Below are 15,936 nucleotides of genomic sequence, written 5' to 3' on the forward strand. Positions count from 1 at the left end.
TTTCCCTCCCTCCCTCCCTCCCGCTCTCTCTCTCTTTCTTTCTTGACACAGAGTCGTACTCTCTCACCCAGGCTGGAGTGCAATGGCATGATCTCTGCTCTGCCTCCCAAGTTCAAGACATTCTCCTGGCTCTGCCTCCTGAGTAGCTGGAATTATAGGCGCCCACCACCACACTCAGCTAGCTTTTGTATTTTTAGTAGAAATGGGGTTTCATCATGTTGGCCAGGCTGGTCTTGAACTCCTGACCTCAAGTGATCCACCTGCCTTGGCCTCCCAAAGTGCTGGATTACAGGTGTGAGCCACCGTGCCTGGCCCCAAAAGACTTTTTACGTTAATTTCTGGCCTGGGGTTCCAAGACCCTAAGGTTAATGTAAATTCCAACTCTTTAACTAGAAAGAAGACAGGCCTTTTTTTCCAACTCAGATCACACCTATAGTAACAAACTTTCCCCCAAAAGCTATTGAAAAAAAAATTAAGTAGTCCAAATTTCTGTTTCATCTCCCAGTGGGCTAGGTGGCTTTTTTCCGGAGTGAGATCTTCTAAGGGTTCTGGCTTTATGTAGACTTCTCAGGCTCCTCCTTTTAAGCGGGTCCAAGGCTTTGTCTCTTGTCCCAGAGTGGATGTTAAACCATGTGCCAGTTATGATCTATCCTCTTTGCTATGATTTTTTATTCTAGAACTGTACTCTGCAGACACCCTTTCTCATTCATTGACTGATTCTATGTTAGGATCTCCCAATACAGGGTGCTGCAGGGACATTGCAAGGGTGGAAGAAGTGGCATTCTTTTTCCTCTGTTCTGTTTATATAGTGGCAAGTGGATCAGCAGGAAGGAATCCTGGCAGTGTTTATCACAGTGGCTGTGGCCCTCCTACTTCAGTGGCTAGTGCTTCCTAGCCTACACATGGGGTTCATGGGTAGGCAACTTCTATTATGCTCTCCCTTACCGTAGTGGCAGGCAACATGTTTCTATGGCATCCATACATCTTCTCAGAAACTTGAATGTCTACCTTGTAGGGCCTTCCTCTTTCTAAATTCCTTCCTTGTTCAGTTTTCTTCAGTTCTAGTGGTGGTTGGTGCTCCCTGCAGGAGCTACATCTGTTTGACTTAGATTTTCCTTCTAGCATTAACCACCACTGACCTACTTACTGATTCCTCATGTTCAATTTCCCTTGTTCAAATTACTAGTGTGGTTTCCAACTAGGCAAGAGAGATCTGGAACAAACTCTGCCTAGAGGGAGGACTCTATATTAATCATGTAACTGTTCCTATTTATCCCTTATCCCTCTCTTTGTGAAATGTGTATGTTGGGTGATCAAAGAAGGAAGCAAACTACTTAGTGTGCATTGTACTCAGTGTTACTGACTAACTAATGAAGCTCATCTCACATAGATCCAAAGGCCAGAAAAAATGAGTTGCTGGTGACTGAGCCAATAGTTGAATTAACTTTCCTTTTTATCTTTAAGCACATCTTTTTGTGCCTTTTTTCTTGGAAAATTACTCAAATGATCTACTTAACTATTTAGTTATGCAAATATAAAGTAAAAGAGCATCATGAGAAATAAATTTGAGAGAAGTGATTTTAAAGAGCCAAAATACTCTGCATGATAGTGTAAAAAGTTGTTTGCATTATATAGAGTGTTAGTTCTCTTGGACTTTTTTTGGACAAACGTTTGTTCATTAACTGTGAATTGAAGCTGTGACGTGTCTGCAAAATGTTATTTATTCTTACGGAAATGTGCTCTTGTTCAAGCCATTGTTGGGTGCATAGGAGCTGAAAATAGACTTAGTGCACCTAAATTCTCACTCATAATGGAAGGAAATATGTACAAATGAAATAGGCAATGCCGCGGCTGATTCAACTTAAACCTGAACTGGCTTATTGGTCTTTCATATGGTATTATTTAAGACTGAATAAATAAGACTTTAGGAACAATAATGATACTAGCTTGTTGTATTAAGATGAAAATTATTCCGTTTGGGTTCCCAGGACAATACACTCGTAATTGGTAGGCAGTGAGGTCTCCCTTTAAGTCAGAGGACATTCTCACTTATAATCATCTGGGAAAGAGGCAGATCATGGGACAGAAAGGGCCTGAGGGTTGGGGAATTTTTCCTCTACCTATGCCACATTTTCTTGGAGCCTGATTTCAAGTAGTGGTGTGGAGCGTGCCTGAAGACTGTTTAAGAGACAGAAATTTTAAAAGACTAGCATTTTGTATTGGATGACAGGAATGTAGCATTTTGTATTGGATGAAAGGAAAGGAAAGTATAATATTGATGAAAATTTCCTTCAGTCTGTGGATAATAACATCTAATATTTATATTTATGGTATTTTAGATAATTATAGTATAGTCTATTTAGTACATTATAGAAATTATAACTATATTATACTAAGAACTTGATAGTGCTTAATCATTTATCCTCACAACAAAGGCAAATTTTGTTTAGTGCTTAATCATTTATCCTAACAACAGAGGCAAAATTTATCTCATCTCCATTTTATAGTAGTCATATCTAGCACTCTGTATAAATTTTGGTAATTGAAACTATGCTTAGTGAGCTAAAAGTACGACTTTGTGTCTATATTTGGAATAAAGTTGTAATGGAGAACACAGAATTCTTCCCTTTGCAGGGACCACATAACCTCCACACCAAACATAATAGTAGCAAATGATCTCAAAATGACAAAAAGTGATTAGAGAATCACTAGAGTCAATAGAGAAGAAGTTCTGAGCAGAGAAAAGATTCATATTTGGAACGACATAATCCAGAAGACAATTAAGGTACATGTTGCATCCTGACGGACTCCAGAGCACCTAGGAGAAAAGATCTTTTCCTTCAACTTCAGAATAAAATACTTGAGAGAAGAAAATGTTGTGAGTTTTTAAAAAAAACTTGTATTTTAGGTTCAGGGATACATGTGCAGGTTCGTTATATAGATAAACTCACATCACACGGATTTGTTGTGCAGATTATTTCGTCACCCAGGTATTAAGCCTAGTACCCAAGAGAAGAGAATTTTGAAAGGGATGGGGAAAAAGGTGAGATGTTCTGCTACCTGTAGGCAGGTGGAATGTCTCTAGCAAGCTGACAGTAAGCAGTAATCACTGTGGATAATCTTTCTTTTTTTGAGACAAGGTCTGGCTTGTCACCCAGGCTGGAGTGCAGTGGTTAGATCTCGGCTCATTGCAGCCTTGACTTTCTGAGCTCAAGCAATTCTCCCTCCTCAGCCTCCTGAGTAGCTGAGAATACAGGCACACCTATTTTTTGTATTTTTTGTAGAGACAGGCTCTTGCCATGTTGCCAAGGCTGGTCTCAAACTCCTGGACTCAAGCCATCTGCCCACCTCAGCCTCCGAAAATTCTGGGATTACAGGCATAAGCCACTGTGCCTGGCCCTACTGTAGATAATCTAAGTGTTTGTGTATCTTACTGATAAGTTAAATATTCTGCCTAGCCAACTGTCACATAAATGAACTTTTTGAAATGATGGGGTCTTGCTATGTTTCCCAGGCTGAACGCAAACTCCTGGGCTCAAACCATCCTCCTACCTCCACCTTCTGAGTAGCTGGGACTACAGTTACGTGCCACCACACCCAGCTCTAAACGAACTCTCTAGCAATGATGAATTAAACGTACAAATCTTATCAGAATACATGTGACTATGGTCGTTGCTGATTTTATACCCATGTCCAAATGTAAGAGTTGAGGAACCAGTACTGAAACACAGCAGAAGGCACAAGCCTGTCAGGAGGCCTGAGTTTTCTTCATATTACACTTTTAATTCATTGTATGACCTTGAGCAAATCATTTAATTCCTCAAACACTACTCTTTCTCAACCATAAAAAAAGTTTATCTGCCTCTCAAACATCCATTCCAGTTATGGGTTTTTCCCCTGCTAATTCTGTTTAAAAGCAGATCATCACTTAACTGAATGTTTAAAAAGTTTTAAAGCTTACCATGAAGATTCTTGATGTCAAATTTGGTGAAAAATTGCAGTGATAAATTCCCATAACCTCTAAGATTAGCTTGGTAATTTATTTAATACATTTGTAGAAAAAAAATTAAGTAGCTCCCCTCAATTTATTATAACCTATCCATATTTGAGTTATTACTTTTGGAGACAGTCAAATGCATAGGCAGAAAAAAAGCGGTCCCCAGAAAATCTCCCACCTGCCCCACAAGTGTTTACATCAGATGCTTTTGTGCAGATGAGGGAACCTGCCCAGGGCCTTGTGTGAGCATGCCCGCATGTGCACTGGGGGAATGGGGTGGAACCAGGGCAGGGGAAGGAGCCTGGCCTCTTCAGTTCCTGTGTGGTGGCCTGGGATTCAATCTGTGAGGTGCTTTTTCAGTCCCCTGTAGTAGCCTGGGATTCATCCATGAGGTGGGGGCCTGATAACAGGACTCTATCTCGCTTTGCTGAGTTTTTTCTTTTTTTCCTTTTGCCCAATAAAATCCTGCTCTACTCACCCTTCAATGTGTCCACGTGTCTTAAGTTTTCCTGGTCATGTGACAAGAACCTGGTTTTAGCTGAATTGCGGAGCAAAATTCTGCATTTCTAAATATTTGCATTTGTTATCAAACTTTAATTGAACTGATTATCAATCTTTTCTACTGAAGGGTCAAATTCAAACTTTTTTCTGATTACAGAAGTATTAAATAATAATTGTCAAAACTGAGAAAATAGAGAAGAGAAATAAAGCTCCCAACATTCACAATCTTGAAATAATTAGTTAGCATTTTGGTATTTACCATCCAGCCTTTATTTTCAAGAAACACGTGTAAGAAAGAATGTGAGCATGTATCTGTTTTGTTTTAAACATTATTTGGAACATACATGTAATTTTCTATCCTGATTTTTCACACATTATTCAGTAAGCAGTATTCCATATTATTAACGTTTTGAAAAACATATTTCTTGTGTCTATGTAACAAGAATACACCAGCAAATTTCATCATCCTTCAATTTTTGAGCATTTAGTTTGTTTCTGGCTCTTGGTATTTCCAAATGATTTCTCAGAATGAGTTTCACTATCTGCAGCAGTTTAGAATAGTATCATTTCATTGTATCCTTGCAAATACTGAATATTTCCATCTGTAAGTCTTTGTTAACCTGACAAGTGAATCAATACAAATGACTAAAACATGCATTTTAATTTGCCTTATTTTGCTTAGTGAAGTTTTAAAACGTCTTATTCATTTGTATTGCTTCTGAGGATCATTCATATCTTTAACTGAGATCAGATTTACTACAAAAAAATTATTTTTAAGTGAGATTTAGTTTTAATACAGGCTTATAGAATGCCTACAGGAAGTGCTGTCAAGTCTATAGCTATATTTTTTAATCAAACTTTTTATATTGAGACAATTGTAGTGTCACATGCAGTTTTAAGAAATAATATACAGATGACCGCGTATACCTTTAATCTAGTTTCCCCCAGTGGTGACATGTTACAAAACTATTGCAATATCACAACCAGGATAACTGACATTAATATAGACAAGATGCAGGATTTCCATCCCTGACCTGTGGCAATCAATTATTCTGTTGTCCATTTATATAAATTTGTCAATTCTGAAATGTTACATAATGGAATTACACAGTATATAAGCATCTGAGACTGGCTTTTTCTTTAACCATAATTTCCTACAGATTCATTTCAAGGTGTGTTCTTCTAGTGTGTTCCTTTTTGTTACTAAATATTCCATAGGATAGATGTGCCAGTTTCTGTAAACCTTTATAGTTGAATTCTAATGACTATTTCATTAATACATTTGTCTAATTTCAAGAGTTGGAAGGAGAAAAGAAAATGCATTCACTATTTAGGAAGTCATTCGGTCATCCCAACATTCACTGAAAGCAGACCATTGGGACAAATGTTATCCCATGCTTCTGATGACAAAAATAACTAAAACCCAAATAAAATAAAAATTAGTTAAGTAGCAGTGCTAAGATTGAAACCAGATAGGTATTTAAAGCAGCAAAAATGAGTTCAGAGAACATTTTATCATCAATAAAAATTTTCTAAAATCTAACAGTTTTTCTAGGTTTAATTAAACAGGCTAAAAACTTGATGTGTCCAGTCTACGAGAGCATCCTCCTATCCACTGGACTAGGTGTCCACTAAGCCACATCTTGTATCTATTGTGAGGCCAACTGTCTTGAGGCCAAACAAGACGCGAGTTACATGGTAGCACTTGAGAGGGCTGCGGACCCATCAGAGCAGCCTTCTCAATTCCCATCTACAGCAGTTCTGGGCAGCATGCTTGGAATGGCAACGCTGGCGTCCCCGAAAAACCCCAGCCCTCTTGCCAATTTCCTCTGAACCCCAACTACCCGACCCAAAATTATTTGAAGATCTGATTTTAAACAAAACGAGGCCAATAGTGCACCATTATTGGTTCCCTAAAACACTAACAGTATGGAGATTAAGACACAAACCAGAGACCGGAAAAAAATCTTGGTGCGTTCAAAGTAACCTCAGTCCCCGACTCTATTCTCCACCTACGGTGCAATAGTAACAGAAACTAAGCACACCATGCAGAGAAACGCCCCTTCGCACTTATAACTTTCGGCCTGGGACTCTAGCTCCTCACACGCCTTTGATACAAAGTGCGAAGGCTGAGCCTTAACCATGCCAAGCCCAGCGTGCTCCGGACTAGGATGCCCAAAACTGCAATGAAACAGGGAAATTTCCTAGTCAGGTCAAGGTCCAACAAAACAAACGTCCGCACGCAGAAACCGAACCGTCTCGCAGGCAGAGGCGGCAGGACCAGTAGCGAGCGGAAGTGACGCAAAGGTCAGTCACCGGAGAAGGCGGGGCCCCGAGGCAGCGCGCCCAATTGGGGCGCGGTAGAGGCCGGGGGTGTGGCAGCGTCGGCGGCGAGCGGGGGCCTGGGCGCGCTGGGGGGCGGGGCCAGGGTATAGGCTCGCGGGGACTGGCCTCCTTCAGCAGCTGGAGGCGGTCACTCGCGCAGGGCTGGGGGCTAAGGCAAGAAGGGCCATGCGGGCGGCGAAGGAGTCTAGACCCTTCAGTCCGGTGCTCTTCCCTGGCGCGGCGGTGGCTCTACGGCCGCGGGAGTAAACACTGCCTTTGTTCCCTAGCGCCTCGTCTCTTTCGTCGCCCAGTCCCCTCACGCCGCCGCGCTCCGGCTGGCCCGCCCTGGGTCCCTGAACCCCATTTCGGCTCGTGCCGCGCGGATGCGGCTGCCGGGCCTGGGATTGGGCATTGAGCGGGAGGAGGAGGAGGAGCGGCGGCGCCTGGGCGGCATGCGATGGGGAACTGCTGCTGGACGCAGTGCTTCGGGCTGCTCCGCAAGGAAGCGGGGCGGCTGCAGCGAGTAGGCGGCGGCGGAGGGTAAGCCCGCTGGGGGAGGGGCCCGGCCCCCATGGCTCCTCCTATTCGGCCCCCGGCGGGGAATCCCTTTCACTGTCCCCCGGCGGCTGGAGGTGGCGGCCGAGAGCCCGGCTACACTCACTGCTTAGCAGACGTCAGACGGGTGGTCGTGTTGGAGGCCCAGTCTGGGGGCTGGTCTCTGGGCCTCCTCGGAAAGAGGTAGAAGAGGGGGCAGGGTGTTGCTCCTGCCAGAGCACCCTGTCACGCGGGGAAGGAGTCACGGGAGACATCATCTCCAGGAAACAAGGGGTAACCTCGCGCTAATGGGCTGTAGGATCGGCTCCAGGGCAACCTGGACACACCCTGCGCTGAGCTTGGGTTTAATGCCAAAGCTAGTATCCCTGTATCTGACCCTCTCTTTAGCCCAGGCAGAGCAGGTGGGATCTGGCTACGGAGTTAATGCCTCAGACTGATTTTACCTAGAAGTCATTTGGATGCTGGAGTAAAATAAGCTTCCAGATACTGATGAACTCTTTGATAGCTACAAAGACTTGCTGAATTACAGAGTTCCCAAAGGGCATTCAGATTCTTGGTGCTGGTAACACAGGGGCTATGTGTAATTTTTTCATATTAAGTTTTTGAAATTTCGAGAGGAATTCCTTGCCCTGATTGCTACTCAAACGTCCTATAACATTAGGTAAATTGCAGTCCTGAACTTAACTTCTCTTAAGTAAACCTGGGATATTCTTAGGTTTTGTATATGCACCATCCACAGAATAGTAATTTCATAATTCCATTTTTTGTGTATTTTATTTCATAGATATTGAAGAAATTAGAGCAAATTCCTTTGGGGTTGACTTTGTTGTTATTAAATACCCCTCAAATTCAAATCTAGAATTGAAAATCTGAATCAAGCCAGTTTGTGTAAGGATTATTTTGCCCTTTCTGAAACAGATTGCTAATTTTTTATAATCTGTTCCATTTAACATTATTGGGTAATAAGATGTTCAACATAAATTGAACTAAATGATCATGATTTGAATCTTTGGTAATGGAGATCTTATAAAATATAACAGGATTCTCATTCATTCATTAGGCATTGTGTCACCTCTCTGATACAAAGTAGCTAAGGTTTTACACTGATTATTTCTAGAATGGAAGGGCAAGGATTTGCTGTTTGTGCCTAGTTTAATATTTCGATTTCCCTAATTTATGAGTTCTTACTGTTGAGTGGGATATGACAACTGTTCTATCTTGTCATCCGGGATCATCTGATTTAAGTATTTCTAATTTTTATGTGTGAATGCAATTTACAAGGTCAGGCTGCTTAAGTAGGCTTGCCCAAAAACTAGATACCACACAGTCTTTGGCTTTTACTCTTATTCGTAGTTGTGTTACAGGGCGTTAAATTTTAGCTCTAAGAAAGTTGGTTTGTGGGGAGCAGTACTTACATTATAAATGGATAAACAAGAAACTTTATACTTGACTTTGGACTACATGATGTGTCTGTGGGACTTCAGTTTTGCTTTTTTCATGTGGTCTCCGTAGAGTACAGCATTAAAATTGTATGTTCTACTCCCTCAGCTTATGAACTTGGCAGCATAGGGAGGTGGCAGGAGGAAATCAGCGTGAGTGTTAATCAACGTGAGTGTTAATTGTCTGTAGATATGCCATAAAAACATAAACAGGTTGACTATGAGTATTTCTTTTCTTTTCTTTTCTTTTTTTGAGACAGAGTCTCGCTCTGTCGCCCAGGCTGGAGTGCACTGGCGCGATCTCGGCTCACTGCAACCTTCGCCTGCCGGGTTCACGCCATTCTCCTGCCTCAGCCTCCCGAGTAGCTGAGACTACAGGCGCCCATCACCACGCCTGGCTAATTTTTTTGTATTTTTAGTAGAGACCGGTTTTCACCGTGTTAGTCAGGGTGGTCTCAATCTCCTGACCTCATGATCCGCCTGCCTCGGCCTCCCGAAGTGCTGGGATTACAGGCATGAGCCACCGCGCCCGGCCAGCAGGTTGAGTATTTCTTATCTGAAATACTTGCTTTGGAGTTCAGATTTTTATTCAGATTTTGGAATATATGCATTGTATATGGTTTAGTATCAGAAAAACTGAAATCCAGAATTCTCCAATGAGCGTTTCCTTTGAATAACATGTTGGCAATCAAAAAGTTTCAGATTTTGGAACATTTCAGATTTTAGGTTTTGAGGTTAGGTATACTCAACCTGTGGTTGGATTTTTACTGTTTGTGGGCAAAACTCCTTGAACAAGTCCTGTGGAGGCAGTGAGAGTTTATAGGTTGTGGACACTGTCATCTAAAATCATATAATGGTGATATTAATCCTATTACTTTAAGTCTATAAACATAGGATTTGACAGTTCCCTTACTTGAATTTTCTGATTAACTTATTGTTTAACATCAATTTTAATACTGTTTTAGCAGCTTCCGGTAAGCATGTAGAGACAGATGGACATAGTTACTTGTGCAGTAAGGTTAAACTGTCTCTTACTTTAATTTTTTTTTTAATCAACTGTTTTGATTTTCTTTCAAGTATAGGTCTGGATAGTTAGTAGTTCTTCTAAAGGTGAAAAGTTGAGGAGTAGTCACAAAAACTTGATTTGATCCTATGTGTCATTGTAGTGACCACAGAAGAAGAGAGTGTCCTCAACTTTTTTAGCTTGATTTAAGCTAGACTTCACAGGGATACCTTATGATCTGAGGCCTGGTTTCTGAGTCTTGCAGATCAACGTACCCCTGAGAAATCTCAAACTCAGATCACTCATTTTCTACTATTCAATCTGAAAACCAGAATTACCACTTTTTCCATTTATAAAATACTAGGGAATTCTAGTATTGTATATTCTAGGATATGTTTCACCGGTCAAAATATCAATATCAGTGTTGAGGTATGTTGGAAACCTTACTACTAATAAAATTATTTGGTGATTAAAGCAGAGACAATTAAATGTCTTTAAGGAAAAAAAACCTAGGCATCTTAATAAGTCATACTTCTTCACTTTTTGCCTGCCAACACTTTCTACATTCTACAGAGCTCCATCTGCTGGTCAGTTCTCCTGTTTCTCTGAGCAGGCCTTTGTATATTTCTTAGTTTTTTCTTTCTCAGATGGAAGACCCAATTAAGTTTTATTGTGTTGTATTTAATTCCTATTTCTATATTACTGTATAATTCCACATAGTAATTCTACTTAAGATAAACTATAGTTTTTATAGAAAGGTATAACCATATTTTGTATCCTTATCAATACGTAACATTTGTTGGCCTTTTTGGCTCTGGCAGCAAAGTTGCTTTCAGGCAATAGTTTACAGTGATTTGCTTTTCCATTCCTAGTAAAAATGCTTTTAATAATAACTGCTAACATTCCATTACTTCCTATGTGCCAGGCACTGTTCTAAGTAGGGCAAGTAAGTATACATATTCTATATATTATAGATTGAAAACTGAAACTTAGAAAGTTGAACTTTCCCAAGGTAGCAGAGCTGGGATTGCAACTCAGGTCTCTCTGAATTCAGAGTTCTTGTCCTTAACCACTACAAATAGTTCATGGCACTTACTCTATAGGTAAACATTTGATTGCTATCTCTCTCATTGCAGTATCTTGAACTTTGTCACCAGAAGAATTTATGAATATACATGAACAACTTGACTCTTTATTCTGTGTGCTAAGCTGTCTTTTTCTTGAACCTATGCACTTGACTTCTGCAACATGACCTTTATCTTGTTTTTCTGTTTCTCTCCTAGCTATTCTTACTGTCTATTAAATGTGGGGTTTTTCCTGTCTTCTCTCTTTTGTTTAATTTCCTTCATGTGTGTATTACCTGCCCCTGAAGAAATTTTACCCATTTCTATGATTTCAACCACCACTACTTCCAAATCTCATCTTCTGCTTGTAGATCTTTTCAGTTGTCTACCTAAGAGGAACTCTTGGATATATTCAATTAAATCTCTATATATTATTTTCAGTCTCTCCTTAAACATACCGAACCTGTTTTCTTCCTGTCTTCTGCCATAAACATTGCCTTTCAAACTGCTTAGTCAGCAGCTTCCAGACTACTGTCTCTACTCTAGCTGTCGTACTTCAGCCCACCCTCCTTTCCTGTCATGAGTTAGGCTTCCTAACCCATATTGGATTGTTTCTTTCCTTTGTTCAGCAACTTCCATCTCCCTGATTCCCATAGCTAAATTTCTAAGTCTTTTTTTTTTTTTCCCAAGAAGAAATCTTGCTCTCTTGCCCAGGCTGAAGTGCTCTGGTGCGATCCTGGCTCACTACAGGCTCCGCCTCCTGAGTTCAAGTGTTTCTTACCTCAGCTCCACAAGTAGCTGGGATTACAGGCACCTGCCACCATGCCTGGCTAATTTTTGTATTTTTAGTAGAGATGGGATTTTACCATGTTGGACTGACTGGTCTCGAACTCCTGACCTGAAGCAATCTGCCCACCTTGGCTTCCCAAAGTGCTAGAATTACAGGCATGAGCCACCATGCCCGGCCCTAAATTGCTAAGTCTTTTTTCCTTCTGTAACAGCATGATGAATTACATGGCATTCACATGTATGGCATAATGTCCATTTGTATGCTTAGGATTATATTTAGTTCTATATTTGGGTTTCTATAATCTCTTTGTCAAAAAATGTCAGGATACTAATCAGTGAGAAAAACATTAAAAGAATAACATTAAAGCTATTCTAATTTCAAAAAACTTGTCACTCATAAATCTGAGCATTTTAATGTTTTTGATAAATTACTATCCTCCCAGCTACTAGTTTAAACTTCTGACAAAGCAATGTAACCGTAACCTGTTTTTACCAGTGTTATTCTCTCCCATCCTCTCACTTACCACTTTCAATATCCTATATACCAGATGGACTGTGCTTGTTCTTGCTTTCCTAAAACACAGTGTTTTCTTCCCCCACCCCCCAAGACGGAGTCTTGCTCTGTCGCCCAAGTTGGAGTGCAGTGGTGCGATCTTGCTCACTGCAACCTCCGCCTCCCAGGTTCAAGCAATTCTCCTGCCTCAGCCTCCTGAGTAGTTGGGATTACAGGTGCGTGCCACTACACCTGGCTAATTTTTGTAGTTTTTAGTAGAGACGGGGTTTCACCATGTTGACCAGGCTGGTCTCAAACTCCTAACCTCATGATCCCCCCACCTCGGCCTCCTAAAGTGCTGCGATTACAGGCGTGAGCCACTGTGCCTGACCAAATACAGTGTTTTCTAACCCTGTGTCTTTGTGGGTGATATTTATTTTCTTTTTTATTTTTATTTTTATTTTTTGAGATGAGGTCTCACTCTGTCACCCAGGCTGGAGTGCAGTGGTGCAATCTATGCTTATTAAAACCTCTACCTCCCGGGCTCAAGCAGTTCTACCTCAGCCTCTCGAGTAGCTGGGACTACAAGCGCAGGCCACCACGCTTGGCTAATTTTTGTATTTTTTGTAGAAACACACAGGGTTTCACCATGTTGCCCATGCTGGTCTCAAACTCCTGAACTCAAGTGATCTGCATACCTCAGCCTCCCAAAGTGTTGGAATGACAGTCATGAGCCACTGTGCCTGACCTCTGTGATATTTCTTCTTTTTTTAGTTTTTTTGTGAGCTTTCACTTACCTTTACCTTACCTTACTTACCTTCCACGTGAAACTCGCTCCAAGCCCCTGAAGCCATATTATCTCCCTGAGGAAATAATATTTTCTACAGGCTTATTTTTGCTGTATATCAAGGGTTGGCAAACTTTTTCTGTAATGGGCCAGATAACATGTATTTTAGGGTTGGCAGGTGGTGTGGTCTGTCGCAACTACTGAACTTGGCTGTTTTAGTGCAAGAGCAGCCATAGACAGTGTTTCAACAAATGAGTGTGACTATATTTCAATGCAACTTTATTTACAAAAACAGGCAGAGGGCCAGATTTGGCCAGTGGGCCATAGTTGCCAGCTCCTGGTATCATATGTACCATGATATAGGCTGAGAGCTCCTCAAGGTCAAGGACTGTGTTTTATCACTCTGTCCATTCTCAGTATCTTACATTTGTTGAATGAACAGCCAGAAGAGTTATTTGAACTTGCAGGATCTACAACACTATAGTTTCTCCTATCCTTCATTTTTGTTATGGCCTAAAGATAATTCCCTAACTTTGGCAAAAACACCACGCACCCAGATACTTAAACACATACCCTACCAGTTTTATATTGACTCACCGTTTTGTTTTTAAAGAGATCATATTGAGTACCTTTGAGAATTTTAAAAATATTTATTATATATTGCTAAAATATAGAAATCAATAGTGTCAGCATTAGAAGATTTATTTTGGTTCTGCATGTTTTTCAGTTTTGAAAAAAATATAAAAGTGTAAGATGTTTCCTTTGGAATTTCAGAAGATAGGAAGGAAAACAGTAGTGCATTTAAATGGATATGGATTTTTTAAACATTCTTTGTTAAGCGTTAAAGACTCCCTAAGGCTCTGTTCTGAATCTCATTCTATTCTTTCCTAATACATTTTTAGCTTTAATGTACTTTTCCTGGGTGATAGTACTTCACCTACTACCTATATGCTAATAAGTTCAGTCGTCTCAGTCTGAGCTCTGAAATAGCTAATTGCTACTATGTGGTTCCACTTAGCTATCAAACATAACTGTAAATTCATTTTGTAAAGTTGAATTCATCTTTGTTTCCTTCTCATAGCCCTTTCCTCCTTTTTCCTGTTTAATCCCCAGCCTTTTCTACTGTTTTGTTCCCTACCTTGTAAGTGGTATAAGTAGTCACCTAAGCCATGAAACTTAGAACCGAACCGTATCAAGTTCCTTCCTGTTACTCATCCTTCAAACCCAGGTTATCAAGTCCCTACCTTCTGAATGGCCCTTACATGTTAGGTCTTTCTGACATCTATATCCTCTCAGCCTTACAACAGACCCTTCTGTCCTCTATATTTATAGTTCTACCCTCCTAATATGCCCTTTTGAACTTGTGTCTCCCTAATCTGAAAACCAAAAGGAAAGCAACACGAAACCTTATGTAGACTCCAACATCTCACTCTAGCTGTTACCCTAACTACCATGTCTCCCTCCAGCTATTACCCTATCTCCTATCTTTTCCCTTAAATACTTTTCTTAGGAATTGTCTGGTCTTGCCTAGTCTTGATGTCTTCTTTGAGAAGTGTTTCCTCACTTCTCACTCAGTCTTCAAAGTAACCTAATGTTCACCTTCCCTGCTGCTGCTCCCCTCTGCATATTCATTTTCTTCTCAGTTATGACATTTTGGAGTCCTTCAAAACTTCTATTAGACTCTTCTCACACTATATTCTCCTTAAAGAATGACCTGCATATAGCTGCTAACCTAGGAGTTGTCTTTGACACCGTTCCCCATCATCCCACTTTTCCAGTCCATCCTCAAGACCAGATGATTTTTTTTTATCTCTTAAATAACTTCAGTCCACCCATTCTCTCGCTGCTGCCACATTGATCCAGGCTGTCGTCATTTGTTGCCTAGATTTCCAGTAATTCTGTGTGTATTCCTTGTTCGCCATTCTCTGACACTACTTTGTTTTCCTTCATGGCACTTACCACTCCATGACTTTGTAGACTCCGAGCATTTGTTTGTCTGTTGACTGTTCTCCCTTAATAGAGTAAAAATTTCATGTGGTCAGAGACTTCGTTTGTTCCTGTATCTACAGTGTGCCAGCGGTGCTTGCCACATAGTAGCTGCTCAATAAATATTTGTCGACTGAGTGAATAGACTATCAAGTGGGTCTATCCACATGTATTCCTGACCTTTTTCAATTTATCCTGCACCCTGGAATCAAAGTAGTCTTAAATGCACATCTGATACTCTGGTTTTTTTTCAGAGTCAATAGATCTTTTGCCTTTTAAATGCAAATCTGTGACACACATACAACATAAATTCTAAAGTGGCTTACCAAACTTGTAGGATAAAGACTGAAATCTTCATGGAGCTTTCAAGGCCGTGTGTTAATCTTTTCCTTGCCTACCTCTTCTTTCTCCTTTTATTTTTTTATTTTTGCTTCATGTGTGGCACACTTTTCCTTGAATCTGTTTCTTTCCTTTTTACTTAGATAACTCCTATTCACTCATCTGGTAGATGCCAGCTTAAGAATTCTTTCCTACAGAAGTCTTCCAAAACCATCTCCTACCCTCCAGAGGGTAAGTCTGCAGATCATCATGGAACCATCTGCTTTTCTTCTGTGCATGTTCTTAGTTTATAGTTTTATAGTTATACTGAAATAGTGTGATTATTTGGTTAATGTCTGTCTGCTGCTCTCAATAAAAAGGAAGGAGTTTATGCCTTTTTTTCCCATACCATTGAATGAATACCTAGCTCTCAGTTAAGTGCTTAGTATATATTACATGTTCAGTAAATACTTGTTGGCAGAATTAATGAATACAGTATCTTGAATATGTCAGGTTCTTTTCACTCCCACTTGCCTTTGGTACCTGCTGCTCCTTGAAACATCTCTTTTATCTGCCTGGAGGCCTGGCTCATTCCTCTGCCTCAGGCTGATTTTTCATGACGCCTCATCTGAACATATCCCCTCTCACAGCATAGTAGTTGTTAATTTGTGTCTGTCTA

At 40.6% G+C, this 15,936-nt stretch overlaps 1 protein-coding gene across 2 annotated transcripts in view; it reads left to right on the top strand.

Moving 5' to 3' along the window:
* The first annotated feature begins 6,924 nt into the window (after positions 1 to 6,924).
* Positions 6,925 to 15,936, top strand: part of AP1AR (adaptor-related protein complex 1 associated regulatory protein) — a 39,439-nt gene continuing 30,427 nt past the window's right edge. For both annotated transcript variants that reach the window (XM_011948355.1, XM_011948356.1), the window contains exon 1: positions 6,925 to 7,363. In XM_011948355.1, the coding sequence (XP_011803745.1) occupies positions 7,281 to 7,363 (83 nt within the window). In that variant the 5' untranslated portion in view covers positions 6,925 to 7,280. The remainder of the gene's footprint in view (positions 7,364 to 15,936) is intronic.

The sequence above is a fragment of the Colobus angolensis genome, unplaced genomic scaffold, assembly GCF_000951035.1.
Source record: "Colobus angolensis palliatus isolate OR3802 unplaced genomic scaffold, Cang.pa_1.0 Scaffold279, whole genome shotgun sequence".
In the NCBI taxonomy this organism is placed as follows: domain Eukaryota; kingdom Metazoa; phylum Chordata; class Mammalia; order Primates; family Cercopithecidae; genus Colobus; species Colobus angolensis.